At 61.7% G+C, this 26,403-nt stretch overlaps 3 protein-coding genes across 8 annotated transcripts; 2 read left to right on the top strand and 1 right to left on the bottom strand.

Annotated features, from left to right (window-relative positions):
- Window positions 1–791: 791 nt before the first annotated feature.
- On the bottom strand, window positions 792–7,796 carry LOC133283470 (CYFIP-related Rac1 interactor A-like). Of its 5 annotated transcripts, none has more exons than XM_061480231.1 (12): window positions 7,653–7,796; window positions 5,321–5,397; window positions 4,862–4,942; window positions 3,011–3,132; window positions 2,819–2,924; window positions 2,183–2,319; window positions 1,979–2,056; window positions 1,786–1,902; window positions 1,585–1,664; window positions 1,362–1,488; window positions 1,028–1,098; window positions 792–950 (listed from the first exon to the last, which is right to left on the bottom strand). In XM_061480231.1, exons 3-12 carry the CDS (start codon window positions 4,929–4,931, stop codon window positions 887–889), a joined length of 972 nt encoding a protein of 323 aa, XP_061336215.1. In that variant the 5' UTR covers window positions 4,932–4,942; window positions 5,321–5,397; window positions 7,653–7,796; the 3' UTR covers window positions 792–886. The 5 variants fall into 5 exon arrangements, with proteins under 5 accessions (XP_061336215.1, XP_061336214.1, XP_061336213.1 ...); XM_061480230.1 differs by lacking the exon at window positions 4,862–4,942 and adding an exon at window positions 3,632–3,711 and having other exon boundaries at window positions 7,653–7,700; XM_061480229.1 differs by lacking the exon at window positions 7,653–7,796 and adding an exon at window positions 3,632–3,711 and having other exon boundaries at window positions 5,321–5,353.
- A 2,204-nt stretch (window positions 7,797–10,000) lies between these two features.
- On the top strand, window positions 10,001–12,712 carry HPCAL4 (hippocalcin like 4). The gene is made up of 4 exons (XM_061480169.1): window positions 10,001–10,092; window positions 11,375–11,544; window positions 11,644–11,859; window positions 12,120–12,712. Exons 2-4 carry the CDS (start codon window positions 11,383–11,385, stop codon window positions 12,315–12,317), a joined length of 576 nt encoding a protein of 191 aa, XP_061336153.1. The 5' UTR covers window positions 10,001–10,092; window positions 11,375–11,382; the 3' UTR covers window positions 12,318–12,712.
- A 2,489-nt stretch (window positions 12,713–15,201) lies between these two features.
- Window positions 15,202–24,937, top strand: NT5C1A (5'-nucleotidase, cytosolic IA). Of its 2 annotated transcripts, XM_061480199.1 has the most exons (6): window positions 15,203–15,386; window positions 21,294–21,461; window positions 22,139–22,268; window positions 22,573–22,695; window positions 23,122–23,306; window positions 23,578–24,937. In XM_061480199.1, exons 1-6 carry the CDS (start codon window positions 15,282–15,284, stop codon window positions 23,941–23,943), a joined length of 1,077 nt encoding a protein of 358 aa, XP_061336183.1. In that variant the 5' UTR covers window positions 15,203–15,281; the 3' UTR covers window positions 23,944–24,937. The 2 variants fall into 2 exon arrangements, with proteins under 2 accessions (XP_061336184.1, XP_061336183.1); XM_061480200.1 differs by lacking the exon at window positions 23,122–23,306 and having other exon boundaries at window positions 15,202–15,386; window positions 22,573–22,673.
- The last annotated feature ends 1,466 nt before the right edge of the window (window positions 24,938–26,403 follow it).

The raw sequence follows: 26,403 nt of genomic DNA, 5'->3' as shown, positions 1-26,403 counted from the left end.
CCCCATGGGGGTGACACAGCCCCGGGAAGCGCTGCCACTGGGCCCTGTGCTGCGGGTGGGGGGCTCAGGCTGAGCGGGTCCCCCCACAACGGAGGTGGCACAAGGTGTGTGTGTGGGGGGACGCACGGGGCTGCTTTGTCGCGGTGTCACAGGGCCATCTGCCGGCAAAGGGAAGCGGCAGCCTCCCAGTGCTTCCAGCGTGAAGGTGATGGAGCGCTGGGGAAGGAAGGTGCCCTGGATCGGCTGGCTTGGGGGGCAGCCCCTCGGACCGGCCCCTGTTCCTTGTCCCTCCAGGAGCTCCTGGTGGTGTCACTGTAGGGTTGAGACATGGCCGGAGGTGGGGTTTGTCCCAGCCGGGGTAAGTGTCGTGGAAGGGGGATGTGGTCCCAGGGGTGTCGTGGATGGGACACGGGGATCGGGATCCAGCATGGTGCAGGGTGCTGGGACGGGACGCAGCAGAGACGGCCCCGCTCCGGCCAGCAGCAGAGTAAATGCCGTTTTATTTCACCCCCAAATAAATCCATGTAGAAAAGGAAAGGTGAGTGGAGATTTAATTGCTCTCATTAAAAGTCTACGAGGGGAGACCGAGCCGTTGCCACCGGTCAGCGCAGGTCTGCAGGGATGCTTGCTCCTCCTCCTCGGGATGACGATGGGGTTAGGGGTGACGCTGCCCAGCCCCAGCACCTGATTGCGGTGTCCCCATGGTGCCACCCGCACCTCGTGTCCAGCGGGGGGGGGGAATTGGGAGGAGGGGTCCCCCCGGGCACAGCCTCGGGCTGCTTTTATCTCTGTGCCTTTCGGCGCATCCCTCCTTGTCCCTTGTCCCTCTGTACAAGATGAGCGCTATGGTCATGGCATCGGCGACCCGGGGACGTGGCGGGGTCGCTCACTGCAGCAGCGCCCGGATCTGTTTGGAGGTGGTGTCGTCGTTGAGGTGCCGCGTGGTGTACCTGGGCAGAGAGGGCACAGTCACCCCACGGCACCCCAGCCCTGCGCCATGGGGGGAGCCCCCGGCCCCCTGCCTCACCTCAGAGCGTTCAGGAGCCCCTCGGTGCTTGTTGAGGGTTGGTCCTTCAAGACTTTAATGCAGCCTTTCATCTGGTGGGGGGAGCGAGAGAGGCTGTGAGAGCCTGGATGTGCTGCAAGGAGCTGGTCCCTTCCTCCCCATCCTCCTCCTCGCTGAGTTCCCCTCCGGACCCGCTCAGACAGAGACATTCCCATAGGGATCATCACCCTGGCATCACATCTACATTGGGATGCCCATGTCAGGGGGGGTGGAACTGCATGATCTTAAGGTCCTTTCCAACCCTATTCCATGATTCTATGGCAGTGACCCCTTGGAGCACCCCATTGCCACTCACGTCGATCTTGGAGGTCTTCGCAAAAGCCCCCACGGGGTGGACGTGGTCGTAGAGGATGATGACACCAACCATGACCCGCATGCAGAAGAGGAGGGTCTCGGTGTTGGTGAAGCGGCTCCGGTATTCTCTGTGCCAGGAGAGGGGCTGGCTGAGCCCGGGGTGGGGTGGGGGGGGAAGCACCCCAGCACCCAGACGTGCCCCCCAACCCCTGTGGGGTACTCACGGGGTTTCCAGCATCACCCTGCAGACGCAGGCCATGGTGCTCAGGCAGTCGGTCGTGTCCTCGATTGGCAGCGTCTTGTTCTGAAACCCAACAGATCCCGGATGCTGTTTCCCCTCCTGGCGCTCCATGGGACCTCCAGCCCCATCTGATGCCATTGGGGCTGGAGGGGGCTTCCCCCACCCCAAGTATCCCCCCCCTCACCTCGGAAACGAACTTGGTGGTGGCGTTGCTGAGTGTTTTGAGCATAGGGGTGGCCTCGGCGTAGAAAAGGGACATCCTGTTGGCCATCTCGTTGTTCACCTCGCTCTCTGCCTCAAGCTGCGGGGGACATGAGGGCGGTGCTGGGGTGGTGGAACCCCCAGGAGCCATCCCCTGCCCTGGGACCCCCCCTCACCTGCAGGTTGTTGATGCGGTTTCGGCTGATGGTCCTTCTGTAGTAGCTGAAGTCATTCTGGATGGCAGGGTTGGTCATCTGTGGAGGAGAGCCCTGCGTTAGGGGTCACGGCCAGAGCCTGCCCCCTGGGGGTCCCAAGGGGCTCATGGGGTTTGAATGGGGGTCTGAGTGTGCAGAGCCTGCAGCCACCCCATGGGTAGGTACCTTGAGCTCATCGAAGCTGAGGGTGAAGTGCAGGATCTCTGCGAACTGCTTGGCCAAGGCTTGCTCCCGCTCGAGGTGCTGGGTCGGGGCGTACGGGGGGCTGGTGAGGGCCTCCAGCAGGCTCCGCAGCGCGTTCTCTGGGGACAAAGCACTGCTGGTCCCCTCCTCCGCATGTCCCCAGCCCCAGCTGGGGAAACTGAGGCACGGGGCAGTGTGGCATCCACCCCATGGCCAGGGCTCCCCCCACTCTGCCCCACTCCTGCATCCACAGAGGGGTGTGGGGTGCAATGGGGGGATGTTCCAGTGTCTGAAGGGGGCTACAAGGATGCTGGAGAGGGGCTCTTCATCAGGGACTGTAGGGATAGGACAAGGGGTGATGGGTTCAGACTGAAACGGGGGGAGTTCAGGTCAGACACAGAGGCTGAGGCACTCGAATGGGTTGCCCAGAGAAGTTGTGAATGCTCCACCCCTGGCAGCGTTCAAGGGCAGCTTGGACAGAGCCTTGCTCGTCGTGGTCTAACGTGAGGAACTGAATGGTCTTCAGGTCCCTTCCAACCCAAACCACCCGGGGATTCTGTGTGTGCCCCCCCCCCCATGGAGGGATGTGGGGAAGGGCCCGGACCTGGGGGCACTCACCCAGGCGCAGGGAGAACTCATAGAAGCGCTTCAGCTTCGCGACGAGCGGGCAGACGGCGCCCCAGGCGCGCTCCTGCAGCCGCGGGTCCGCGGGGTTCTGGATGGCCTGCGGAGGGGGGGAGCACCCGAGGTTGCCCCAGGGCACGGAGGGAGAGTGACCGGGGGGGGGGGGGGGGTCGGGGCTGCACCCACCTCCCGGATCTCCTGCCCCGCGCCCGTGTAGGACTGGAGCTCGGCCAGCACCGCCTGCGCCTCCTCCAGCACCGCGTTCACCGGGTTCCACACCGCAGTCTCGGCCGCCGTCGGCTGCGCATCTGCAGGGCAGAGCCCCGGGGAGAGAAACCCGGAGGGCTCTGAGCGGGGCCCCGAGAGGCGAGAGCCGAGGTGGGGAGCAGCGCCCCGCTCCCGCGGCTCCCCCGCCGGCCCAAAGCCCTTCCTGGCGGGTTTCTCCCCCTCGTCCATCTCCTTGCTCAAGACTGAGCCAAGCCAGAGGCTGGGGAGGGTGGGGGTGAGTCCTGGCTGCCCTGCGACCGTGGTCCTGCACACGGGGGGGGGGGGGGTCCTCGAGCAGCCCCCAGCCCCGACGGGCTGCAAACTGCCCCGGGGAAGAGGTGGGGAGCGATAGCCCCCGGCCATGGGTCTGCGGCCGCGGCCCCCCCCTCCCCGGGGAGACCCCTGGACAGCAAAGGTGAGGGGAGGACGTCTGGGATGGGCGCGATGCGATGGGCGGCGGGGACGAGAACTCAAAATGGTGAGGATGTGGAACTCAGGAGAAGCACGGAACGAAAAAGGGAAATAAAAATCCCATCTCACTTTCAAAGTCAAGGAAAAAATTAGGGCCTTGGTCAAGCTCGTTATAAGTCAACACTTTTAGAAGGTTCCCCATGTGAAACCTGCAAGAGAAGAAACAAGAGGCAAAAAGCATGATGGTGAGGTGGTTCTCGGGGAAGAGGTGCTGGGCTGCGGGAAGCGACCGGCGGCGGCCGGAGCCCCCGTCCGTCCCCCCAGCCCCACGGCTCCCTAGGGCTCGGGGTGACCCCGCGGCTGCTCCCGGCCCCGGCTGCAGCCTCTTCCCCCGCGATGGTGATGAGCGCTGGCGGATGGGGTGATGGAGAGGAAGGAGCAGAGGGAGGAGAGAGCCGAGAGCCGCCGGGCGAAGTGGGGAGCAGGTCCCTCAAGTCTTGGCTGCAGGAGTGTCCCCGCCTCCAGCTGCAGAGCCAGCCCTGACACGGGGGTCGTGGGGAGCCCCCCCCAGCCACATCCCCGTGGAGGGGCCGCGGAAGGGGCTGGAGGTGGGCGAAGGCTCAGAGGCCGCAGGAGGAGCCGGGAAGGTCCCTCACCGTGGGAGCGGGGCGGCTGCGTGACCCCAGCCCGGCAGCTTTGGGATGTGCCGGTGCCGGTGGCGCTGGGACGAGCAGGGGCCGAGGAGAGCGGCTGCTGCTGCGCTGCTTTTACCCCCCCCCCTTGCTCTGGGCCGTGCCCCCGGAGGAAGGTGGGGAGAGGAAGCAAAGGGGGGGGGCGGACTGCGCCGGGTCCCGATTCTGCCGTGGGGGCCGCCGTTTCCCGTACACCCGCGTCCAGCCGGGAAGGTCTGAGCCGTGTCCCAGTTAGCGCGGGCCAGCGGAAGCCGGGGCAGGTCCCCTGGGCTGAACTGGAGTCCCTGAGCCCGGTTCCTCGGATGCAGGCTGCGACCGCAGCACCGCCCGTCCTGCAGCACAGGATCCTTCCCTCCTCCTTCCCCGGCATTCCCGGCCTCCCGCCCGTCCCACACGGCCACCCGGTGCCACCGCATGCGGCTGAGGTCCTCAGGGGCCGGGTCCCGCTGCCAGGACACGGGGGCTCAGCCAGGGAACGTCTCCCCGCACGTTGAGGGATGGGGCAGGGACGGGTCCTGCTCCCCTGCCCCACTCAGCGCTTTGTGGGGCTGCCCCGAGGCGCTGGGGACACCCCGGTGCCTATCCCCGTGGTGCGGAGAGCAGCCGCACCGGTGGCCCCGGCTCCAGCCCCCCCCCACCCCGGGCCCTCCCCGCTCCCGGGACTTACTTTCAAAATCCAGGAAAAAATGAGGGCAGTTTTCTAAGTCTTTGCCCAGTACCTTTATGAGGTTGCCCATGGCCAGCGGACCTGAGCGAGAGAAACACGGCTCAGTGCGACAGCACCGGCAACCGCCGGCTGGAACCCCCCCCCCCCCCCCCCCCGGCCCCGAGCCCCCACCTGCACCCGGCCCCGCGGTCCCCAGCCCCGGTGCGAGCGGCGGCTCAACCGGCACCGAGTGCCGCGGTGGGGAGAGAACGGGGAGCGGAGCACGGGTTGTGAATGGGTGCCCCGTCCCCACAGCCCCCCCTCCAAGGCGCCCCGGTTCCCCCCATAGGGTCAGGCCAATTCCCCAGTGACGGGGCTGGGCACCCCCTATGGACAGGGTAAGGCTCCAATTGGGATTTCAGCCCCACAGACCCTGTTTGGGGTCCCACCCGCTCCACAGCCACGGCCCCTGGTCCTTACCTCGGTGCCCGGTGCGGCGGCTGTGGCAGGAGCAGGGGCTGTGCCACCCGCCTGTCACTTCATGGGCTGGCAGGGACCTGCAGGCAGGAAGGCAGGATGGTCAGGACACCCCATGGGCACCCCATGCCCTTGGGGGAGCCCCATCCCGCACCCTGCCACCGGCCTTCATCTGATTTACCTCCCTTGTTTTCTATTGCCAGCAGCCGGCTGAGCATCCCCATCCCCTTGGGACAGCACAGGGACAACCCCGGGGCTGAGCCATCTGTCCCCATCTCCCCTTGGAGAGACCAAGGCCCCCAGGGATGACATTCCCGGCGCTGCTGGTTGGGTTTGCTCTTTTCCACGCGGTGCATGAAGATCCCTTTATGTTGCTGCTGAGCCACAACCCAAATCCTGCAGGTGCCAGGATGGTCCCCACGTTCCCCCATCTCCAACGTTTCCTAAGGGGATGTGGGGGGGGAGGTCGGAGTTGTCCCCATGGGTTTGGCCCTGGGAAGCAGCTGAGGGATTCAGCAAGTTGTAATTAAGCACTAGGGTTTAATTAATGTGATGAGGGAATGGGAGAGGAAGAGCTGAAGGAAGCAGCAGCAGCAGCTCCCCGCTCAGCCCCAGCTCAGCCCCTGAGCATCAACAGTGATGGCTCTGCCTTCCTCCTCCTCCCAGGCCAGGGAAGCAGTGGTTTTACATTGAGGCTGCACGGGGTGCACCAGGCTGGTGCTACAACCCAGGCTGCTTTTGGGGAGCCAGAGCACCCCGGTTCCCCACTGCACCCCCTGCCTCTATTTACGTGTGCTGTGTGTTTGTACCCTGGAGTGGCACAAAGGCATCGAGGGCTGCCCTGGTGCAGTGACCCCGGGGTTCATCCTGCTGGGTGTTTTTGGTGGGGTTCTGGGCCCCGCAGGATGGTGCTGGGGGTTCCCTGGGGTGCCCAGAGCAGTGGAAGGGGGAAGATTTGCACTCGCTCCTCTGGCACTCACACAGGCTGCGCTCACGCCAGTGCCACGGTTGTCCTTGACAGGCGGCTTGGGGCTGAGATTTGTCATTGCTGAACCCTGCCTGTGCCCAGGGAGGGGGCAAGGACAGGTCCCCACCGTCCCCAGCATGAGGATGCCCTGGCTTGGAGCCTGAGCCGTGGCAAGGGGGCTCAGTGCTGGGTGGGAATATGGAGATGGCTGCAGCCCCCCTGGTCTGCAGGGATGGCTCCACTTGGGGCCCGGTCCCTGATTTGCACCCTCCATGGCCCCAGGTGCTTGGCCCGGGGACCCACGGCACATCCCCCTCGGGGTGCTGTTGGGGCAGGTGAGGGGCTTGCAGCAGTGTTGCTGCTCAGGGCCATGAGCCTGAACTGGGGGCACTGAGCTCCCCAACCCTGCTGGGAGAGGCACCCACCCAGCACTGCTGCCCCCGAGCATCCTTCCCCATGGGAACCCCGTGGAGGGTGTCACCTCCGTGGGGACATCCCAGCTGATGGCCAAATCCTGCACCCAGGAGCATCGCCTCCCACATGCTAGCAGAGCCCTTATTGTCCACCCCAAAGGGGTACCGATGTTCCGGATCAGGCCATTCCGGTGTCACCCGGGGCTGTCTTGGGGCTGTGCCCCTTTGCCATCACTGTGGGCACTGCAGCCTTGTGCAGCACCGCTCCCTGGGCAGGGGCTGGGTGCCCCTTCCCTTGACCGGGCACCACGTCCTTCACACACACACACCCCCCCCCTCCCCGCACCACTGGGTGCCCACTGGGTGCCCACCACCACCACTGAGCCCCTCCTGCCGCTGCCCCCCACCCATGGCCACGCTGGCATCGCCGCAGGGTCGGAAATGCGGTGCCTGAAGGATTATTTCATGGGGGGGGCCTTATCCTGGGAATCAGGGTGCCAGGGCCGGATGCTGCCCCAGGATGAGCCGGGGCATCGGGGTGGAGCTGGGGTTTCCCGGGGCTGTCACCCCCCGCTCTGGGGACCTCCGTGGCTGGAGGGAGAAGTGGGTCCCGCCATGGGGCTCAGCCCCCCCCCCGGAGAGGGGCCGGTGGGGTCCCGGGGGCCTCCGTCTCTGCGGCTGCGGGTGAGCGGCAGGATTTACCGCAGGAGCCGAGCCGCAGCACCCCGCCACGCTCCCGCACCCACCCAGGTCCCCCCCCGGGGCTGCAGCATCATCCCGCCGTGGGGAGCTGCACCCGCCGCGCATCCCCATGCTGGGTGCACCGGGCTTGGGGGTGCAAAGAGGGGCCCTCACACGGGTTTGGGTCCCTGGGGGACACAACCAGCGGCTGCTACAGCCCCCCCCCCCCCCGCCCCGGTCTACAGGCCGGTGCCCCCCATGTCCGGTCTCTCACCGTGTCGGAGGGGGCTGAAGGCGGCGGCCGGTGCCTGCGGGTGCTGCGGAGCGCTGGGAAGCGCCGTGAGCCCTGCGCCAGCGCGGAGCGCACCACAAAGACCACCATAACCCCCCCGGCCCCGACACGGGTGACGGTGACGTCTCCAGTGCGAGCAAGGCGGGGAGGTTTAACCCCCTGCGCGCCGGCGGCTGCCGGGGCCCGGGCTGTGGGTCCCGCTGCGGGGCTGCTCCGTGGTCCTGGGGGACGCGGTGACACCGAGTGGGTGCCTCTGTGTGCCCCCCACCCCTTGTCACAGCTCTGAGCGCGGTGGGGGGGAAGCCCCACGTTTTCCTTAGCCCCCAGCACAGCCCATGGATGGCACCGTGGGGACAGCCACGTAACCCACCCGGTGCCACTGCCGTGGGGACAAACCAGACGCGGGTCCCCGGAACCCCGTTTTGGCCAGGCGGCACCATCCATCCTCCCTCGGGTCCTCCCCGCACCAGGCCAGGAGGGGTTCGTGTGGCTGCTCCCCAAGGGATGATGTCCCCCCCCGTTGGGCACTGCCCCCCCCAGGCCGTGCTGCTGCAGCCCGTAGCCGCTGGGGGAAGCTGCAGCCCTTCGCATCCGCAGCGCCGCTGGGTAACGGGGACTTCGGGAGCTCTGCACCGAGCCCGGGGCACGGAGCTGGGGTGATGCTGCTGCGGGAGTGGGGAGCAAAGGGCAGCGTGGAGCCAGAGCCGTCTGCAGAGCCCAGACAGGCTGGAGCCCCCCTGCTGCCCAGGACCAACATCCCAGTTGAGCCTGGGCTCATGCGAGGGTTTTGGGGTACCCCGATCTAGCCGCTGGGCTCAGCCGGGTGCTCGAGCCCGGTGCTTGAAGGCACCAGCGCGGCCATTCCCATTTCCCCAGCACCGGGACTTGGGGTGTCATAGCCCCATAAAGTTGGGCACCCCAGTACCCTACAGCAGCCCCAGGGCATCGCTGTGGCACCCACAGCCTGGTGCTCCCCAACCTCTTCCAGCCACCTCATGCCCCTTTGGCACAGCCCATCCCATGAGCTGAGCACATGAGAACCAGCCATGGGGTGCTGGGGGGGGGGGAATGCTCATCCCCCTGTGCTCTTGGAGAGGCTCATGGAGAGGTTCTGGGGCCATGTGCCCGGTGGAGGGACCTGGAAGCTGTGGGGCTGAATCACCCCAGCCCAGGTGGGGATGCATCCCTGGCCAAGGGCATGGTGCAGGGATGTGTGTCCAGCCATGGGGTGTCCATTCCTTCTGCCCCCAGCATGATGGGTCCCTGCAGCCCCAATGGGAAAGGGGAGCACCCCATGGCATCCCACAGTCCCCTTGGGAACCAGGGTGTGGGACCAGCCATGGCTGGCTGGAGACTTCATCCTGGCTCAGTGGCCACCAGCTGCAAGGGTGGCACTGGGGTCATGGTGGGATGACCAAGGTCACTGGGAAGAGCCACCAGTGACCGCCATGGAAACACTCCACGTTTGGTTCTGGAGATCAGGGCAGATTCATGGGCCCTTTCCCCTCTGTGCTTGTTGCTGCTCTGCCAAGCAGGGAGGTCCTGGTGTGCCCCCCTCAGTGTGGGGCCTTGCTGGGTGCCTGGCAGGGGGATACAGGCAGCACGGCCTTTGCCAGCCCTCAAGCACAAGGGAAGGGATTTTGGGATGCTTTGGGGTCAGGCACACCAGGAACAGGAGCCAGAGGCAGGTGAGCGTGGCAGAGAGAAGGAAACAAGCAGCAAGTGGCAGCAGGGCAGGGAGTGCAGGAGGGCTCTGCTCACTGGTGACCAGGCTGGCACCCCCAGGCAGGCAGGGCCTGCAGCATCCCTGATGCTGAACCAGCACTGCCTGCATCCCACTGCCAGCGTCCCCCCTGCATCCCACTGCCAGCATCCCCTCAGCATCCCCCCAGCATCCCACTGCCAGCATCCCCCCAGCATCCCACTGCCAGCATCCCACTGCCAGCATCCCCCCAGCATCCCCCCAGCATCCCACTGCCAGCATCCCACTGCCAGCATCCTCCCAGCATCCCACTGCCAGCATCCCACTGCCAGCATCCCCCCAGCATCCCCCCAGCATCCCCCCAGCATCCCACTGCCAGCATTCCCCCAGCATCCCACTGCCAGCATCCCCCCTGCATCCCTGTCTCTCTCCACTTTCCCCTCCAGCATCCCCCAGCTTCCCAGTGCCATTTCCCTCCACCAGCATCCCAATATCCCCCAGTATCCCAATATCCCCCAGTATCCCACCTCGACCCCCCCTCCTGCCCCTCTCGGTTGATTGACAGCGCTCCCAGCCAATGGGCGAACGCTGCCGCCGGTGGGGGGGCGGACGGCCCGCGGCTACAAGAGGGGCGGGAGCGGCGCGGGCAGAGCCGCCGGGCTGGACCGCGGCCCCTCCGGTACCGGCACCGGCCCCGCCGCCGTTAGCGCCGCACGTCAGGTAAGGGCCGCCGGGGCCACGTCACCCCCGGGGCTGGGACTCGGTTCCCCGGGGTTGTCGGGGTCGGTGCCCCGGAGCTACCCCCAGGTGGGCAGCGCAGCCCCCGGCCCCGCCGCCCCGTCCATCCCCTCCCCTGCTCCCCGATGGGTGCCGATCCGGTGGGTGATGTTGGGTGCTGGGACACTCGTGCTGACCCTTCCTCTGTCCTGTTTTGGGACCAACAGCCCGCGGCCCATCATGGTATCGGTGGTTTGAGATGAGCAGCTCATGCCAAGCGGGTGACTGTCCCTGCTGCTGTCCCCTGTCCTGGCATAGCCTGTGCTGGGCCTTGCTCAGAAGGGAATCAAGGTCTGGACCAAAGGATGCTGCTTTTGAGTCCTGGGCTCTTTGAGGGCTTGGCTTGCAGGACACGGTGTGATGCTTCTAGCAAAGGTCCTCACTGCTGTTCCCTGAAGGGAAGAGCTGCCCCTTGGGCTGGTGAGGGGCTGGTGGTGGGAGATGCAGGAGGACATGAGTGTGGTACCCGGTGGGGATTAACCTGTCCCTGCAGGTCAGAGCTGGGCTCTGATGCCAGGAGGGCTCGTGCAGCTCCACGGCCGAGCTGGGCATCACTGGGAAGCGTCGTGCTCTGTGGGTGTCTGAATGTCTCCTCAGTGCTGGCTGCCGAGGGGTGGTGGGTTAAGCGCTGCCACAGCAGACGATGACAGATGCCGGTGGGATGATGGGGCAGGAAGCAGCCTCTGCCTGCGGGAGTCGCTGGGAGGGGGCTGGATGGAAGCCTCACATTCCTGCGGGGGGGAGGCTTGTGCCCATCGCAGGGTACCCCCTTGTCCCTGAGCCCACATGGCCAGGAAATCAGATGCTTGGATGGGAGATGGAGCTTGGTCAGGCTCCAGGTTAACTTCTGCTCAACTCCACGGAGAGAGGAGCTCCAGGAGCTCTTGGCAAACCATCTGGTGCTCGGGCTGTGCCGCGCTGGCAGCCGGCGCTGCGTGGGAGCGGGCACGGCGTGTATCGGAGCGGCTCCATGGTCTGCCCACACAGACACAGGCTCTGCCCGTGCCCCACGGCACAGCCCGTCCTCACCCCCTGCTCGGCCACCAGCTGGGCGCTGTGAGGCCAGCGGTGCCAGGGAGGGTTTGTGCTGCCTCTCCTTTGTCCCATCTTTAGAGGGCAATGGACATCATGGTGTGGGGTTAACCAGCTGCCGGGGTGGAGGGAGGGCCTGGGAGCACCAGCCCTCTCCATGCCTGCTGTGTCAGACCCATGCTTTCCCTCCCAGGGGCAGCCATGGGCAAGCACAGCAGCAAACTGGCCCCGGAGATGCTGGATGACCTGGTGAGGAGCACGGAGTTCAGCGAGCAGGAGCTGAAGCAGTGGTACAAGGGCTTCCTCAAGGACTGTCCCACCGGTATCCTCAACCTGGAGGAGTTCCAGCAGCTCTACATCAAGGTGGGCTCCACTGGATGGGGCTGAGAGCTGCCTCCAGGGCTCCAACACCCTGTAGCTCCCCCTCCTCATTTCCACCTCTCTCTTCTCCCCTCCCTGCAGTTTTTCCCCTATGGAGATGCCTCCAAGTTTGCCCAGCACGCGTTCCGCACCTTCGACAAGAACGGCGATGGGACCATCGACTTCAGGGAGTTCATCTGCGCCCTGAGCGTCACCTCCAGGGGCACCTTTGAGCAGAAACTCAACTGGGCCTTTGAGATGTACGACCTGGATGGGGATGGGAAGATCACGCGCTTGGAGATGCTGGAGATCATTGAGGTACCGGGGCTCAAAAGCAGCAGGGGTAGCTGGCTTTGCCCAGGCTTTTCCCAGCTGTTGGGTCCTTTTGGCACTAAAGGATGACTTTTCCTGCCCAGAGCTTTGTCTGAAAGGTACCTGCTGAGCACCTGATGTAGCTGTGCAGCAACATAGCTCATGTTGGCTCCCAGAAAGCAATGGTCATGTCCCCTGCCTTGTCTTGGAACCTTCTGTCCATCCAACATTTCCACTCTGATCCTTTGCTCCTCTTGTTCCTGCAGGCCATTTACAAGATGGTGGGGACTGTGATCATGATGAGGATGAACCAAGACGGGCTGACACCGCAGCAGCGCGTCGACAAGATCTTCACAAAGATGGACAAGGACAAGGATGACCAGATCTCCCTGGAGGAGTTCAAGGAGGCAGCGAGGAGCGACCCCTCCATCGTCCTCCTCCTGCAGTGTGACATGCAGAAATAGAGCCCTGCGGGGTCGGGGCTGGACTGGCTGCAGCCAACCTCTGCTCCCTGGGATGGGTTTTCCACATCCCTGTTCCCGCTGAGTGTCCCTGTGCCCGCTTTGCCCCAGGCATGAGCCATGCTCCGTCCGTCCTTCCTGCCACCCATCCCCACTGCATCCTTGGCAGCCTGCGGCCCAGGGGCTGTAGCTCTCCCTTGATGGATAGAGCCTGCTCTGGGTACTGTGGGCTTGAGGTTATCCCCAAATCCACCCTCTCCCATTTGGAGCTGGACTCCCTGCAGCCAATGGTGCATGTCCTGCCATCCAGGACCAGTTGTTCCCATGTCCCTGCTGCTTCCTCCTGGCCTGTTCCCTGATCTTAACTGAACCCAGCTCTTTTCCTTTGCTGCTGATTCTCCCCCCCACCCCATTTCATTGCTTGTGGTGCCTACAGGGAGGCTGAAAAGTCCCAGATCCTGCTCCTGGTCCTTCACTGGCAATTCCCTGCCTGGAAGGCCCAGGGCTGGCTCCGGGGTGCTGGGAGCTCAGGCAGGGTGCTTGGTTTCATTTCTTCAGCTCTGCTTTGGCTGCTGGGAGCAGCCAGGATTTGTCAGGGTACTTTAGGGGACAGCAGCAGTGCCCAGGGCCACCCCTGGATGTGGCCAGTGTCTGATCCCAGAAGCCACCTTCCACCCCATCACCTTGGGAGCTGGCAGAGCAAGTGGGTGACCTCCACAACTGCCCCAGCAGCATCTTGGATGCTCTGTGGAGGTCCTGGATACTGAGCTGTGGCCTGGGGTCCCACATTGAAGGCAGGGACTTCTGCAGGTTGCCCTGGGGCAATGACAGGAGTGTGGGTGTTGAAGGCATGTCCTGGTGCATGGCACTACAGGGCACCGGGGCTGTGGAGAGGTGTGGATGGGCTCAGTACCTGCTGAGCCTCCTGGCAGGGCTCTGAGGCCACAAGAAACTTGTCTGCCTCCTTCCTCCCCCCACCCCAGCCTGCTGCCTCCATCCCTCCTGCCCAAGGACAGGAATATTGTCACAGGCCGGTATTTAGTCTGCACGCTGTGGTGGTTTTGACTGTAATGTTAAATGGTGAAGTTATCTATTTTTTTAATGGGAAAATAAACTGTCCCCCATGTGTGGTGCTCCCCCAAAAGGCTGCTGGGGAGAGTGGGTTGATAACGCTGCGCTCTGAGCATCATTCATAGGTATCATCTGTGGCACTCCAAGAGATGGAGAAGCCCTCGGGAATAGCACAGTTGGGTTCAGATGGGTGAATTTGAAACCCTTCAGCCATGCAGGTAGCTTTGGGGAGGAGGATGTTACCCATCCGGGGTGGATCTGTGCTGGAAATGCGTTTCCCTTGGCAACCAGGAGCTGGACCCTTGCTGTGTCCAGGGCTGGGCATAGCCTGGGGACCTGGTGGCTTTGTCCTGGGCACCATCCCAGCACCACCAGCAGCTGGGACCTGCAGCCACTGTATCCTCATCCTCCTTCTCAGCCTTCTCTTCACCCCCATCTTCCCTGCACGTGTCTTCCTTTGGCCTTTTTCCTCCATCAGCAGCCAGCAGGGACCGTGCCTGTTGCTAGGGAGCTCTCACCAGCTTGGAGCACTTCTCCATAGTGAACAGGCAGGGCTGGCTCCTGGCTGGGTGCTTGGTCACCCTGCACCCACCAACATCTCATCCGCCCTGCAGCACCCGAGCGCAGCGATGCGAGATGCCCAAGCCAGAGCAGTGTGTGCATGTTTAGGAGTGCTGCTGGGGAGGGAGCTCTGCACCTTGGGCTTGCCTGGGCTCTGTGTGTGTGTTTGCAGCTCAGCAGTGCCTGGGGAAGGGGGGACAAGGGACACCAGGGCATTGCTGCTGTGCGGGAGCCTGGGGATGTGCCAGGGCTGCTGTTGGAAAGGGCAGCGACTCAAGCTGGGACTCAAGAATGGCCTCAGTGATCCTGGGGCCCTCAGAGCTCCTGCTTCCCTTGAGGCCACCCCAAAGCAAGCTCAGGTATGTCCCAGGAGGGACCTGCAAAGGGAAAAGGAGCCTTTGATGAGGCTGAAATGATGGTAAAATCCAAGGAGGGCATCCCAAAGGGTTTGGGATCCAGGCAGCTGGGTGAGGCCTGGAGCCAGCCCTGTTCACCTCACCTGGCCGGGCTCTTGTGGCTGAACTTCAGTGCAAGCCAGGTTGTGTTTGGTTGTCTCAAGGGCAGGGAAAAGGGGGGTCCCTGAGGCTGTGGTCCATAGGGGCAGGGCTGGCGCTCAGCTGCTGACACAGAGCTTTGGGTAAAACCCTTCTGCTGAGCTCGGTGCTGCGGCTCTGCCCTGTGCTGGGTGAGGTGAGGTGGGATCCTCCATCCCTTGGCTCTTCCTGCCTGTTGGGTTTCGGTCTCTGGGGTTCACTCCCTGCTCCCCAGGCCCTCGGGGGGGTTGTGGGGTGTGTGTCTATTGGTCCATTTTCAGCCCTAGCTCTATGCACAGCTTTGGTAGGACTCAACCCCACCGGCTCTTGTGGGAGAACGCTTAGTGAAGAGCCCTCATTAATACCCACATTCATTCCATCAACCACACACAGCGCAGGGCACTCACGGGCTCCTGGTCCTGACCCTTCCTTGGGCTCATTCAACTCCCCGGTGCCCCCCTGTGCTCTGCAGGGGTGAGCAAACCCCGGCGACCACCGAGAGCCCCCCGGTGCCACCCGTAGGTGCCCTCCCCGCGCTCTCTGCTGGTGCCACCCCGTCCCCAGCCCTTTCCCTTCGCTCCTCGGCGTTTGCAGCCCCCGGCGCTGACTCTGCCCCGGAGCGACTCCGGTGTTCGGGGGGCGGCGGGCTCGGGCTCGGTCCCGAAGCGGTTAAACCGTGGCCCGGTGGGCTGAAACCCCGGAGCTTCATGGGATGCCTTATAAAGCGCGTTCCGCCGAACGGCCGCGGCTCCGGGAGCGCCCGGTACGTGCGGACCCGCCGGTGCCCCGGAGCCGCCGCGCTATGGAGCCGCCGGGAACCGCCGGGGCGCCGGGCGCGGCGGGGCGGCCCTGGGAGGAGGCCAAAGCGTTCTACGATAACCTCGCCCCCAAGAAGAAACCCAAATCGGTGAGAGCCCCGCAGTGCCCCCGACCCAGATGGGAGCCGGCCCCTCTGAGTGCTTCCCCTTTTCTCCCCGCATCCCCATCTCCTTCGGGTCCCGCTGGGTGCCCCATCTCCTGCAGGTGCTCTGGGGTCCTCCTGGGTGTTTCATCTTCTCCTGGTCCCCCGTGGAACCCGCTGGATGCCCCATGTCCTCCGGCTTCTCCAGGGTCCCCCTGCGTGTCTCTGTTTTTCCCTTGAGCCCCATCTCAATCCAGGCCCTTGGGGAATCCCTGCCTCTCTCCAGGTGCTCCCACTCTGTGGCATCACTCATTTGCCCGATATCTCTCAGGATCCCTGCAGTCTCTCTGGGTTCCCGCAGGTCCCCGGCTCCCTCCTGGGCTGAGGTGTCCTTGCAGAGCGGCTCCGTGCCCCAGGAGCTGCCTGTGCCAAGGCAGGAGGCCCTGCCAGGGACAGGAGAGGTGGCTGCAGCGGAGCAGGGGGACAGTCGAGTCCCTGCCCGGGGTGTCACAGGGGTAGAGAGGCCCCTGCCAGGCTCGCCTGCTACGGGGCGATTAGAGGTAAAGCCTGCGTTATCTAACCAGGGCTGAACATGGGAGCGCCTGGAAGCGCGCCCGTAGCTGCGGAGCGTGAGGCTGGGCCCCCTCGGAGCCCACCCGGCCACGGCCAGCCCGGGGGCTGCGGGTCCCTGCGGTGTGGATGTGGGGAACGCGGGGACAAAGCTCTGCCGGGCAGCAGCCGCCGTGGAGTCCGTGCTGGGACCCGGCTGCAGCCCCCGGGGCTGCCAACCCTCAGCGCTGCGGCCGTCGCCCTCCCCGGAGGAGAGGGGCAGCCTGGCTTGGTGGTGGGATGCCGCTGGGTGCTCTCGTTTCGTGCTGTCATCAGCCCAGGCTCCTCCTCTTCCTCTCCTTGTGACCAGCGCGCCTTTCTCTGCTGTACAGCTGGGGAAACTGAGGCACGGGGCACCGATGTGGTGCCTCCTCTTTTCTGGGTCTCTCTGGGTGCCCCATCTCCTGCAGATGCTCCAGGGTCCTCCTGGGTGTTTCATCTTCTCTGGGTTCCCCATGGAACCCTCTGGGTGCTCCATGTCCCCCAGCCTCTCCAGGGTCCCCCTGCGTGTCTCTGTTTTTTCCTGGAGCCCCTATCTCAATCCAGGTCCTTGGGGAACCCCTTCGTCTCTCGAAGTGCCCCCACCCCTCCATGGCATCCCTGGGTTGCCTTTGGTTGCCTGGGATCAATCCGGCTTGCCCCCATCTCCCTGGATTCCCTCAGCTCCCTGCGTGTTCCCAGATTCCCAACAGCAGATCTGAGATCCCTGCATTCAGGACTAGGCTACGTTATCCTCCATGTGGGGCTGGAGGCAATTCCAGCCTGGACCCATGCCCTTCCATGGGGCAAGCTGGGGACCCCTGTGCCCATGGCCAGCAGCTCGGCTGCCGTCACACAGCACAGCGCTGCCAGGCAGCTGCCGGGGCCGTGATGGATGCCTTCAGGGCACTCTCCGAGTATAAATAATGCCTCTGGAAAACTCAAAGCCATCCCAGCCATTGCCCTGCACTTTAATCTGATCCCGAGCAGGGGGCTCGCACCCGCCCGGGGCTCCCTTTTGCATGTGGGCAATGGAGCTCGCTGTCACCCGTCCCCGTGGGTCTGTTGGTCCCCGTGGGTCTGTCTATCCTCCTGGCTCAGCGGCTCTGGCAGCCGGAGCAGGGTCCGGTGATGGGGGAGCAGGAGCGAGCTGTGGGCTCCGCTCCTCCTGGACGCGGGCTGTAAGGCGCAGGACCCCGTTCCAGGCTGGGATATGGGTGGACAGGACGTCCCCATGGGGCTCCCCGGCTTTGCAGGGGTCTCTGCTCTTCCCAAGCCTGCTCCCACCTCGCTGCTGGCAGCCGGGGAGGTCAGCGATGGGACCTGTCACCCCTCAGCAATGCGGGGTATGTCCCCTGGCCTCTCCAGTGACACTGCAGGGAGGAGAGGCCGGGATGGTGGGAGCTGGAGCTGCTCTGCCCGTCCCCTGCACCCATGGGGACCCAATCCGGCTCCCTGGGGTGCTCAGTTTTGGGGTGTTTTAGGTGCGGTAGGGACCATGCTTGAGCCTGGAGCAAACCCTTCCCTTTCTGTGGCCAAAACTCACCAATATTCATCTTCAGTTTGGCCACAGCTTTGGTCTTCTGCAGCATCCAGGGAAGGGCCAGGGTTCCTCCAGGTTTTTAGGGTCAAGGTGGGTCCTTGATTCAGCTCCAGGCAGTGCAAAAGGTTCAAGGGGTGCAGAAGGGGATCCCTGCTGTGGCTCGTCCTCAGAGCCAGCCAGGGAGGGCAGTGCTGGTGTTGGTGCCACTGTGGCACATCTGGGAGCATGTGGGATTTCCAAATGTCTGCCCCCAATCCCTGGGGAAGGTGCTTAGGATTTGTGCGATTATTTATGTGATTAAAGGAGTCATTTAAAGGCAGCAGCTGTTGGGTCTGCAGAGGAGGATGTGCAATGTACAGAAATACATCTGTACCCAACCCCGGGGTGTTGGGGTCTGGGATGGATTTTGCCCTTTATGGAGCTGGAACCTGCAGGAAAGGGTCACTGATGCTTCTGAGATGGGTGGGTTTGGACCCTGTGGGGCACCCATTGCCCCTGTGCCAAGGGGTGATGCTCCTCTTCAGAAGGCTGGGCTGTCAGGACATGTTCCTGGTCATCTCTGCTGTGTGGCTGAGCCCAGGGGTGGGATGGGACCTTCCCCCATGCTGCCTGCTCGTTCTGTTAGACACATCGTGAACCTCTTGCTTGATGTTCAGGATGGGGCTGGATCTGACCTTCCCATGGGAAGGGACAGGACCCACCAGGAATCCCCAGGCAGCACATTTGGTTGGATTCAGCTGGGCAGAGCCCTGCAGCCACTTCCTGAGCCTTAACTGACCTTGGCTGCTCCTCGGAGGGTAAATCAGGGTTTGCCATTCAGAGTGCCCAAACCTACTGGGCCGGGGCAGCAAGCGGCTGTGTTGGGGTGGGTGCTGAGCTCCATGACGGCCTGTGGGACTGAGCACGTCCCAGCGAGCGCTGTGAGCAGGACCTTTCCATGCACACGTTTCCTGTTAAAAATGAAGGGTATTTCCCCCCCGATTGTGACGTTTCAGGGCAAAGGGGGGTTTGTTGGGCTGTTTGCAGGGCTCTGACGGAGGATTTGCGGTGCTGCGGTTCCTGTAGCCTGGTTTTGGATGCGGTAATGATCTCCTGCAGTACCAGCGGGGATGGAGAGGCATCCAAACAACCTTGAGGAGGGAACGCTTCCAAGTGAAACCTCCACTTCAAAGGAATGGCCAAGCGCAGATCCCTCCTCTCAGAGCAGAATTGCCTTATTCTGTCCACATCAGCATTTCCCGGCGAGCAAACAGGGATAATCCCAGCCCAGCCCAGAGCTGCGTTAGCGCCCGGCTGAGATGTTCCTGCAGAAAGTCCTCCAAAGGTGCAAATCTTCCTTGGCAGGAGCGAACAGGATCCGGCAGGTCCCATTCCCGGAGGCCGGGTTTCCCACCCGGAGGCAGCTGGGGCTCCAGCCCAGGCCGGGGCAGAGCGAGGCCCCAGGCTTATGGTTATTTTTATTGCTGTGTTTATTGCCTCTTAAATGAACCTCCTGGAGGCTGGTGCCTTTAATGGCAGGGAAGGGACCTTGAGCAGCCTGGCTGCCGTTGTGCAAGGTGCTTGTGCTCTTGGCACCCGCCCAGTGCAAGGTGTGGGGAGACAGAGGTGCAAATCCGGGCTGGGAACCCAGTTAGGCTCTGCTTGCAGCCCCACGCATCTCATAGAGCCGCAGCCTGGTTTGGGTTGGAAGGGACCTTAAAGCTCCTCCAGCTCCAACCCCTGCCACGGGCAGGGACCCCTTCCACTAGAGCAGCTTGCTCCAAGCCCCTGTGTCCAACCTGGCCTTGAACACTGCCAGGGATGGGGCAGCCACAGCTTCTCTGGGCACCCTGTGCCAGCGCCTCAGCACCCTGGAACATCTCCCTGTGCTGTGGGTGCTGCTTTCCTGACAGTTCTGGGGAGGATGCTCTGCCCCATTGTCCATTGGGGACCGGGAGCAGGGAGCAAACACCCAGTGGATCTCCTGTGTACCTGGATAAATAACCCAGTGCTGGCAGGAACTCAGGACCTGCATGGAGCAGCAGGGCTCCCTGCTGAAGGCTAACAGCCGGATGTCCCAAGACCTTTACTAGTTATTAATATTTTTAGCTAATAAATGGCCCATGACACCAGAGTTATTAATTAATGAGTTGTCACAGGCCAAGTCTCAACCTGGCCCTCCAGGTTAATAGCTAACACCCATTGGGTGGGTTAAAGGTGAGATGGGGACCTGGCTGTGGCTCACTGGTGGGAGTGATGCTGGTGTTGCTGATCAGCTTCCGCATGGACCTCGGTGATCTTTCGTGCTCCGAGGCGTGTTTAACTGCTTGTGCAAAAGGAATGCTTCCAAATGAGACCGAATTCCTTGCAAATGCAGTGGGAAAGGGATCCCTTTGGCCTCAGGGATGTCCTCAGCCTGAGCTAATGTGTGTCAAGTCATCATCTGCTCTCCAATCTGCGTGAGGGGGCTCTGGGTGCTCGTGTGGCTTTGGAGAGGTGTTCAGGGATCAGCCGCACTGCAGGGCTGGCCTCGGGTACTGCTCAAAGGGCTGGGAATGGCATCGGGGCTGGGAACGGCATCAGGGCTGCACTGACTCAGCCCTGGGTGCGTCTCCAGGCTCCGCAGGATCAGCGGGGGCGGGCTGGGGGCAGAGCGAGCCCCAGGGCAGGATCCCCAGTGCTGATGGGTGCCGTGTCCCTGCCCGGCTGCTGTTCCTGTGCAGCTCAGCCCTAGGCGGGGTGGGAGCCTGAACTCCGGAGCACCTGGGTGTGCGGAGCTGGCGAAGGCGCCCTCCTGCCCCATGGCAAACGGCATTGCTGGAGCATTACTCACAGGGGCAGCGCCAGGATCCTGGAAGTCACAGGGGAGCTGAGGGTGAGGTGGTTCTGGAGTGCTGATGACCTGGATTTCACGGGCTCCCTGCGGAGATGCATCCCTGGGCACAGCCAGAGAGCACATGGGCTGGGATCGCACCCAGGGAGCATCCCGGGTGTGAGCCCCAAACCCTGTCCCACTCCTGGGATTTGCTGGGGACACGGCAGCTGCACCGCTCTCCCTCCTTGGGATTTGCTGTTCTGGGAGCGAGGATTTCTTGCTGGCCATCAGTAACGAACTCGCTTTCATACTTGTGAGCAAGTGATGGGGATTAGCACCCTTGTGCCCTCCGAGGGGGGAGGAAGGACGGGTGGGGGTCAAGGCGAGATTGACTTTCCTGGCGTCCCCTTTCTCGCTGCCAAGGCCCCTCGCTGACTTCAGTGGATTTTGGATCAAGCCCTCGAACATTAATAATAATGACTCATAAATCACTGCTTGCACCACCTGTTTGTCATGTTTCCGCCCACAATAGCTATATCAAGTGTTTTTATGAGCTGAGCTGGCACGGGTTGTTTGTCACATCTGGACAGCATCGTGGGAGTGCAGAACAGGCCAAGCCGCAGTGTGTGGCTTTTGCTGGCTGGGGAGGTGGGGAAAAGCCACCCAAATTCCTTCTGCCTGGGGTTGAGTGGTTCTCCTGGGGTAGCACGTTGGGTCTGGGTGGATCCTGAAAGCCTGTTTGCTTTGGGAGGGTTTTGGCATGATGCAAGCAGCAGAAAAAGGCTCTTGGGTATCCTGAATGCGTGGGGATGGTGCATCAAGGCTTTGCCTGGTGAAGCATTGGAACATCAGGGTTGCAGCTGCCCCGTTATCCTTCGCATCGGCATGGAGGTGTCACCCGCACCGTGGCCGTTCATGCTGAAGTCAGCAGATCCCATCTCGGGTCTGGTGCAGGGGCTGCCTCCCCATTGCCTCCCTTTCCCTGCAGCCCAAGCCCGAGAACGCCATCACCATCGCGGTGTCCTCGCGCGCGCTGTTCCGCATGGAGGAGGAGCAGAAGATTTACAGCGAGCAGGGGGTGGAGGCCTATGTGAAATACCAGCTGGACCACGAGAACGAGCCCTTCCTCCCCGGGGCTGCCTTCCCCTTCGTCAAGGTGAGCATCCACCCGCCACAGCCGAGACCCGCTCCGTGGTCCTCACCCAAAGTGTCAGGGGAGAGCAATGGGGTGCTCGTGTGGGGAAGGGGTGGGAAATGAGCAGTGTGGCAGAGGGGATGGAGCCACAGAGCAAACGGAGGTCAAATAAACTTCCTGGCAAGTGATGTGCTTCTTCCAAGACTGAGGAAATGCTGGATTTTCCAAGTTGGCAACGGAGCCCAGGAATTGAAGAACTCATCCATTTGGATCATTTCCTGCTGGGGAATTCTCATATTTTTATTGGATTTGAGGTTTTTTTAATTAAATTGTATTTATTCTTTTAAACTGGCTGAATTCAGCCTTGCTGGAGCCGCCAGCTCCTAGTGCTGACATGTTGCAGCGAGGCATTTGGTTTCAGATTGCTTGAAAAACACTTACCTGTTAACTCAGAGTTATTCCCATCTCCTCATGAAAGCCTGAAACCTTTTGTGTGTGCAAACAGCAGAGCAGCTCCATGGGTGCTCCCCACATCAGTCCCTTTTCCCCAGCTAAAGGCACTTGCTGGGGTCACCACGGTGCGGTTGGGGTCGGTCAGATCCCTGGCTTTGGTCACAGAAGGGTTTTGCTCGGTGCTGAGGGGGTCAGGGCTGTGTTGGGGCCTCACTGACTCCTTCCCTTCACCCTGGGTGCTGCAGGCGCTGGAAGCAGTGAACACGAAGCTGCGTGAGCTCTACCCTGACAGCGAGGAGCTCTTCGACATCGTCCTCATGACCAACAACCATGCCCAGGTTGGGGTTCGCTTGATCAACAGCATCAACCACTATGGTGAGAGCAAAGCCGTGCTCTGTGCAGGTGCCCATGGCTTTAGGCAGTGTTACTGCTTGGCAGTGGGATATGGAGATGTGTTCTCCCATCTCTTCCTCCAAACCACGTGCTGAGCCCACCTCTCCCCTGTTTCCTCGGCTCTCAGTGGTGATGGTTGGTGGTGAGGATGCTCTGGCCATCAGCCGTGCTGTTGAGCAGTGGTACCAAGGTTAGCCCCATCCTGCTGCTCTTGGGAGGCCATGAGGGAACAGTGTCAAGGCTTTTCTGGGGCAGCGGGGCTCACCCTGGGTCCGTCTGCCCTCAGATCTGTTCATCGAGAGGTTCTGCATGACGGGAGGGAACAGCCCCATCTGTTACCTCAAGGCCTACCACACCAACCTCTACCTCTCCTCCGACGCCGAGAAAGTGAGTGGGGCCATTGAAGAGGGTGAGTCTGAGGTTTGGCTTGTGGGGGAAAGTGGGGGGAGCCTGGAGCCCTCAGAGGGTTGGTGTCAACAGCCATAGCTCCAATGTCCCTGCATCAGTGTGAAAACTAGTGTCTGCCTTGTCCCACATCCCATCCTTCATGCGCCGGCGCCTCTAGTTTCCATAGTAATGTTTTTTCTCAAGCTTCACAGCTCTTCCAAGGCAAAAGCACTGTTTTCCCCCATTAATTCTTGTATGCCAAGGGAGGTTTGTCATCTGTTTGCTGTAAAAGGTCTTGGGGCCAAGCTGCAGGCACTATTGGGTGCATGCATCTCCTTGCAGCGTTTGCTTCCAGCCTGTTGCGTTTTGCTTTGCTCCTCAATGAATAAGCCACGAGGCTGGGTCCTTGGGTAACTGCTGCTTCTTGCCTCACGCTTTACCTCCACAGGGATCGCTGCAGCCACCATCTTCAGCCCCAGCAAAGACCTGGAGGTGTCGGAGAACCAGCTGCGGGTGGCGTTCGATGGTGATGCTGTGCTCTTCTCTGATGAGTCGGAGCAGATTGTGAAGGCTCACGGCTTGGACATGTTTTTTGAGCACGAAAAGGCTCACGAGAACAAGCCTCTGGCACAGGTAGCACTGGGGTCCAGCCAGAAATAGCCTCTGGAAGGCAGCCCACAGGGATGTTCTTGCCTCTGGGAGCAAGCCAGGGGTTGGCACATGGAGTGTGAGCTGCCGTGGGTCAGCTGGCCCGTGGGATGGCTGCGGATGGCCCCATGCTGCTGCTCCTGGGGCCCACAGGGAGAAGGGGTTTGCCACGTGTCTGGCTCTGCTGGGACTGGGTGCCTGGAGGAAGGGATAACGTGGAGCTCTGCACAGTGATGGTTTCTTCTTGCCCCAACAGGGACCCCTGAAGGGTTTCCTGGAGGCCCTGGGGAAGCTGCAGAAGAAGTTCTATTGCAAGGGGCTGAGGATGGAATGTCCCATTCGCACCTACCTGGTCACTGCCAGGAGCGCCGCCAGCTCCGGGGCCCGGGCACTAAAGACTCTGCGCAGCTGGGGCCTGGAGACGGATGAGGCTTTGTTCCTGGCCGGGGCTCCCAAGGGGCCGCTGCTGAAGAAGATCCGTCCTCACATCTTCTTTGATGACCAGATGTTCCACGTGGAGGGAGCCAAAGAGATGGGCACCATCGCTGCCCATGTCCCCTATGGCATCGCCCAGAAGCACAAGCAGCCGGTGCAGGAGAAGCAAACCCCCAACAGCAAGTAGTGGAGCTGGCTGGTCAGCAGAGCTTCCCCCCTGCACCGCACTCACCTGGGCTGGGGTCTCAAGGTGCAGAGCCTTTGCCCTTTGAGCACGAAGTTCTTCCCAGCGGGAGCCGTGTCGGGGGCATGGATGGAGGAAGGGGCTGATGAAAGGCTTCCTTTTGCCTCTGTATCATTGCAATGTCTTGGCGTTGTCCCTGTTCCCGGGCAGCCCCATGAGCCGTTTCCCCTTTCCTCTGCTCTTGCTTCAGGCAAAGCCCCTGGAGGCTGAAGCCCTCCCTTTGTGCACTGTTTATACCAGGTTTAATTTATTGGTGTTTCTTTAAAACCCCAGGTGATTCCCAAAGCCTTGACCTACAAAGCAAACGGCCGGGCTGAGCTGTTGGACTGGAAAGGTGGGAGCGCACAAAACCCCTTCTTGCAGCTTTGAAACCAAATCTTGTCCCTTTTTAACTCCAGTGCCACCACGACATTGTTCCTTCACAGGGGGCAGCCCCTCCTCCCCAGCCAGCAAATCCTTCCTGGCTTTTCAGCAGGGCTTGTGACAGCTGAGCAGCTTTCCTTTCATGCGCTAAAATCGGGGAAGATTGAAGCAAACACATGCAAAAGAAAGGCAAAAGTCCTGTTTTCTGCTCGGAGCTCTGGGTTAATGAGTTGTGGGCCCACTTGGGTTTGGGTTTGCCACTTGTGTGATTCACAATCATCTCAGTGAGGCCTTCAATGGCCAGCTCTGCTGCGAGCCCCCAGGGTCTGCAGCCACACGCCTGGGGCTTGGGTTAAGTGAAAGGCAGACCTTTAGGGACACCATTTGAAGTCCATTTAGGTAAATGGGCAGAGGATTTCAGCCTGGGGGATTTAATGAAAGGATTTCATTCCCCCTTTCTAGGCTGAGCCCAATGAGTTGGTATCTTCTCCTCAGCTTCTGAAAACCTCTGGTGTTTCCTAAAATAGCCTCCTCTGCTAGCGATGCTGTGCGGGAGAAGCAAAGCTCCAATGGCTTGGAAGAGAAATCAATCGGAGAGCTGCTTCCAGATGGGTGTGAAAATCACACTGATGCTTCTGCACAAAACCCTGTCCCAAAGGATGCTCTTGGGGGGGGAGGAATTAAAGATTACTTCTTGTGGGTTTTATTCCCCCTCTGTCTTTTGCAGGCAGCGCAGCCATGGCTGGGCACAAAGGATGCTCAGTGTTGTCAGGCAAACACCAGCTCCATGGGCTGATGTTTCTGAGGTATGTGATTGCCTCTGCCTCGCCTTTGCAGGGCACTTTGCATCATCATACAAAAGAGCTGGTGATGCCTCCCATGGCTGGGGAGACTCCTTTCTCTTTGCACTAAATCCTCCTCTAGCAGTGATAAAGCAAATTGCACTTTCCACCCCCCCCAGAACTGTTTCACTTTGACTGTTACTCATCACATCTGGGCGAGGAGCAAAGGGAAAAGTCTAAAATCCAAACACAAAACAGTCTTGAAAGACATGAGTAGCTAATAACATAACCTGTTAATAGACGGGTTTATAACAAGGTTTGTAACAAGGTCTTGTCTTTTCAACGTGAACCCCAGACACTGCGATCTGAACTGTATCTCGGAGACCTTTTTGCAGCTGGGTAACAGCCTGGCCTCCCAGGAAACACATCCCTGGTGTCCTGCCAGCCCAGGCGGTGATGGTGGAAGAGGAATGGAGCTGTCAGCAAGCCCTTGGGAACCGCAGGGTGCTGATGGGGTTGGATAAGGATGCAAGAGCAGCCACTGGGGATGGGTGCTTCAGATAAGGGGTGTTGGCAGGGCTGTGCCGTGCAGGAGGAGATGGCCTGTCTGAAGGTGCTGTGCAGCGTGCAATGGTTCTGGGGCACGGCCCTGGATCTCAGCAGCTTTTACGGCTGCCTTTCTGTCCTGAGACACACAGGAGCTGCGGCAGGGGTATGGTGCGGGCAGGGGCAGGTTCTCCTGCTGCCAGCACAGTTTAGGGGCTCAGTGGCTGCCCCCCAAGTGAGGCAGACCTCGCTCTGCACCTCCCCAACCCTTGTGCAAGGAGGGGTTTCTGCTCCCGCAGTTTGCTTCTCCCCACATGGCTTCTCACGGTGTTTCCTCTCCATCCCTACAAGTGGCAGAGGTGGATTTGCTGCTCTCGTACTTCCCTTGTGTGCCCCTCCGTGCTGTCTCCTTGGGCTGGGGGATGAGGTCTGGGCACATCTCCCACCCGGATGGGCTGGTTGTGCCTCTTGTGCTGCCCTGGCCAAGGACTGGACTTCCCGCTGTGTGTTGTTGCTGTGGGTTTCACTTCATTGTCCTCCGGTGGTTTTCCTTATGGATGGGCTGCCTTTATGGAACCCCTCGGGGTGTCGTTCTGTAATAAACTGTGTTGTCCCAGCCTCGCTCTGTTGCCATTCTCACAATGGGTATTTTGGCTTCCTGGTGCAGTCAGCAAGAGCCTGGGGTCCCGGCTTCGGATCTCCCATGTTTATG

This window comes from Pezoporus flaviventris, unplaced genomic scaffold, assembly GCF_033815535.1.
Source record: "Pezoporus flaviventris isolate CSIRO_AGI_PZ_B2104156 unplaced genomic scaffold, CSIRO_AGI_Pfla_v1 ptg000176l, whole genome shotgun sequence".
In the NCBI taxonomy this organism is placed as follows: Eukaryota; Metazoa; Chordata; class Aves; order Psittaciformes; family Psittacidae; genus Pezoporus; species Pezoporus flaviventris.
This window is presented reverse-complemented; position numbering and strand designations above follow the sequence as displayed.

Coding starts and splice junctions, on each gene's coding strand:
- HPCAL4 (XM_061480169.1), top strand. CDS start 11,383: ATGGGCAAGCACAGCAGCAAACTGGCCCCGGAGATGCTGGATGACCTG. Junction 11,545..11,643: donor TCCAGCAGCTCTACATCAAG/GTGGGCTCCACT, acceptor CCCTCCCTGCAG/TTTTTCCCCTATGGAGATGC. Junction 11,860..12,119: donor AGATGCTGGAGATCATTGAG/GTACCGGGGCTC, acceptor TTGTTCCTGCAG/GCCATTTACAAGATGGTGGG.
- LOC133283470 (XM_061480227.1), bottom strand. CDS start 3,454: ATGGCCGGGGGCTATCGCTCCCCACCTCTTCCCCGGGGCAGTTTGCAG. Junction 2,925..3,010: donor CGGGGCAGGAGATCCGGGAG/GTGGGTGCAGCC, acceptor CCCCCTCCGCAG/GCCATCCAGAACCCCGCGGA. Junction 2,320..2,818: donor TGAGTTCTCCCTGCGCCTGG/GTGAGTGCCCCC, acceptor CTTTGTCCCCAG/AGAACGCGCTGCGGAGCCTG.
- NT5C1A (XM_061480199.1), top strand. CDS start 15,282: ATGGAGCCGCCGGGAACCGCCGGGGCGCCGGGCGCGGCGGGGCGGCCC. Junction 22,269..22,572: donor CAACAGCATCAACCACTATG/GTGAGAGCAAAG, acceptor GTCTGCCCTCAG/ATCTGTTCATCGAGAGGTTC. Junction 22,696..23,121: donor GAGTGGGGCCATTGAAGAGG/GTGAGTCTGAGG, acceptor TTACCTCCACAG/GGATCGCTGCAGCCACCATC.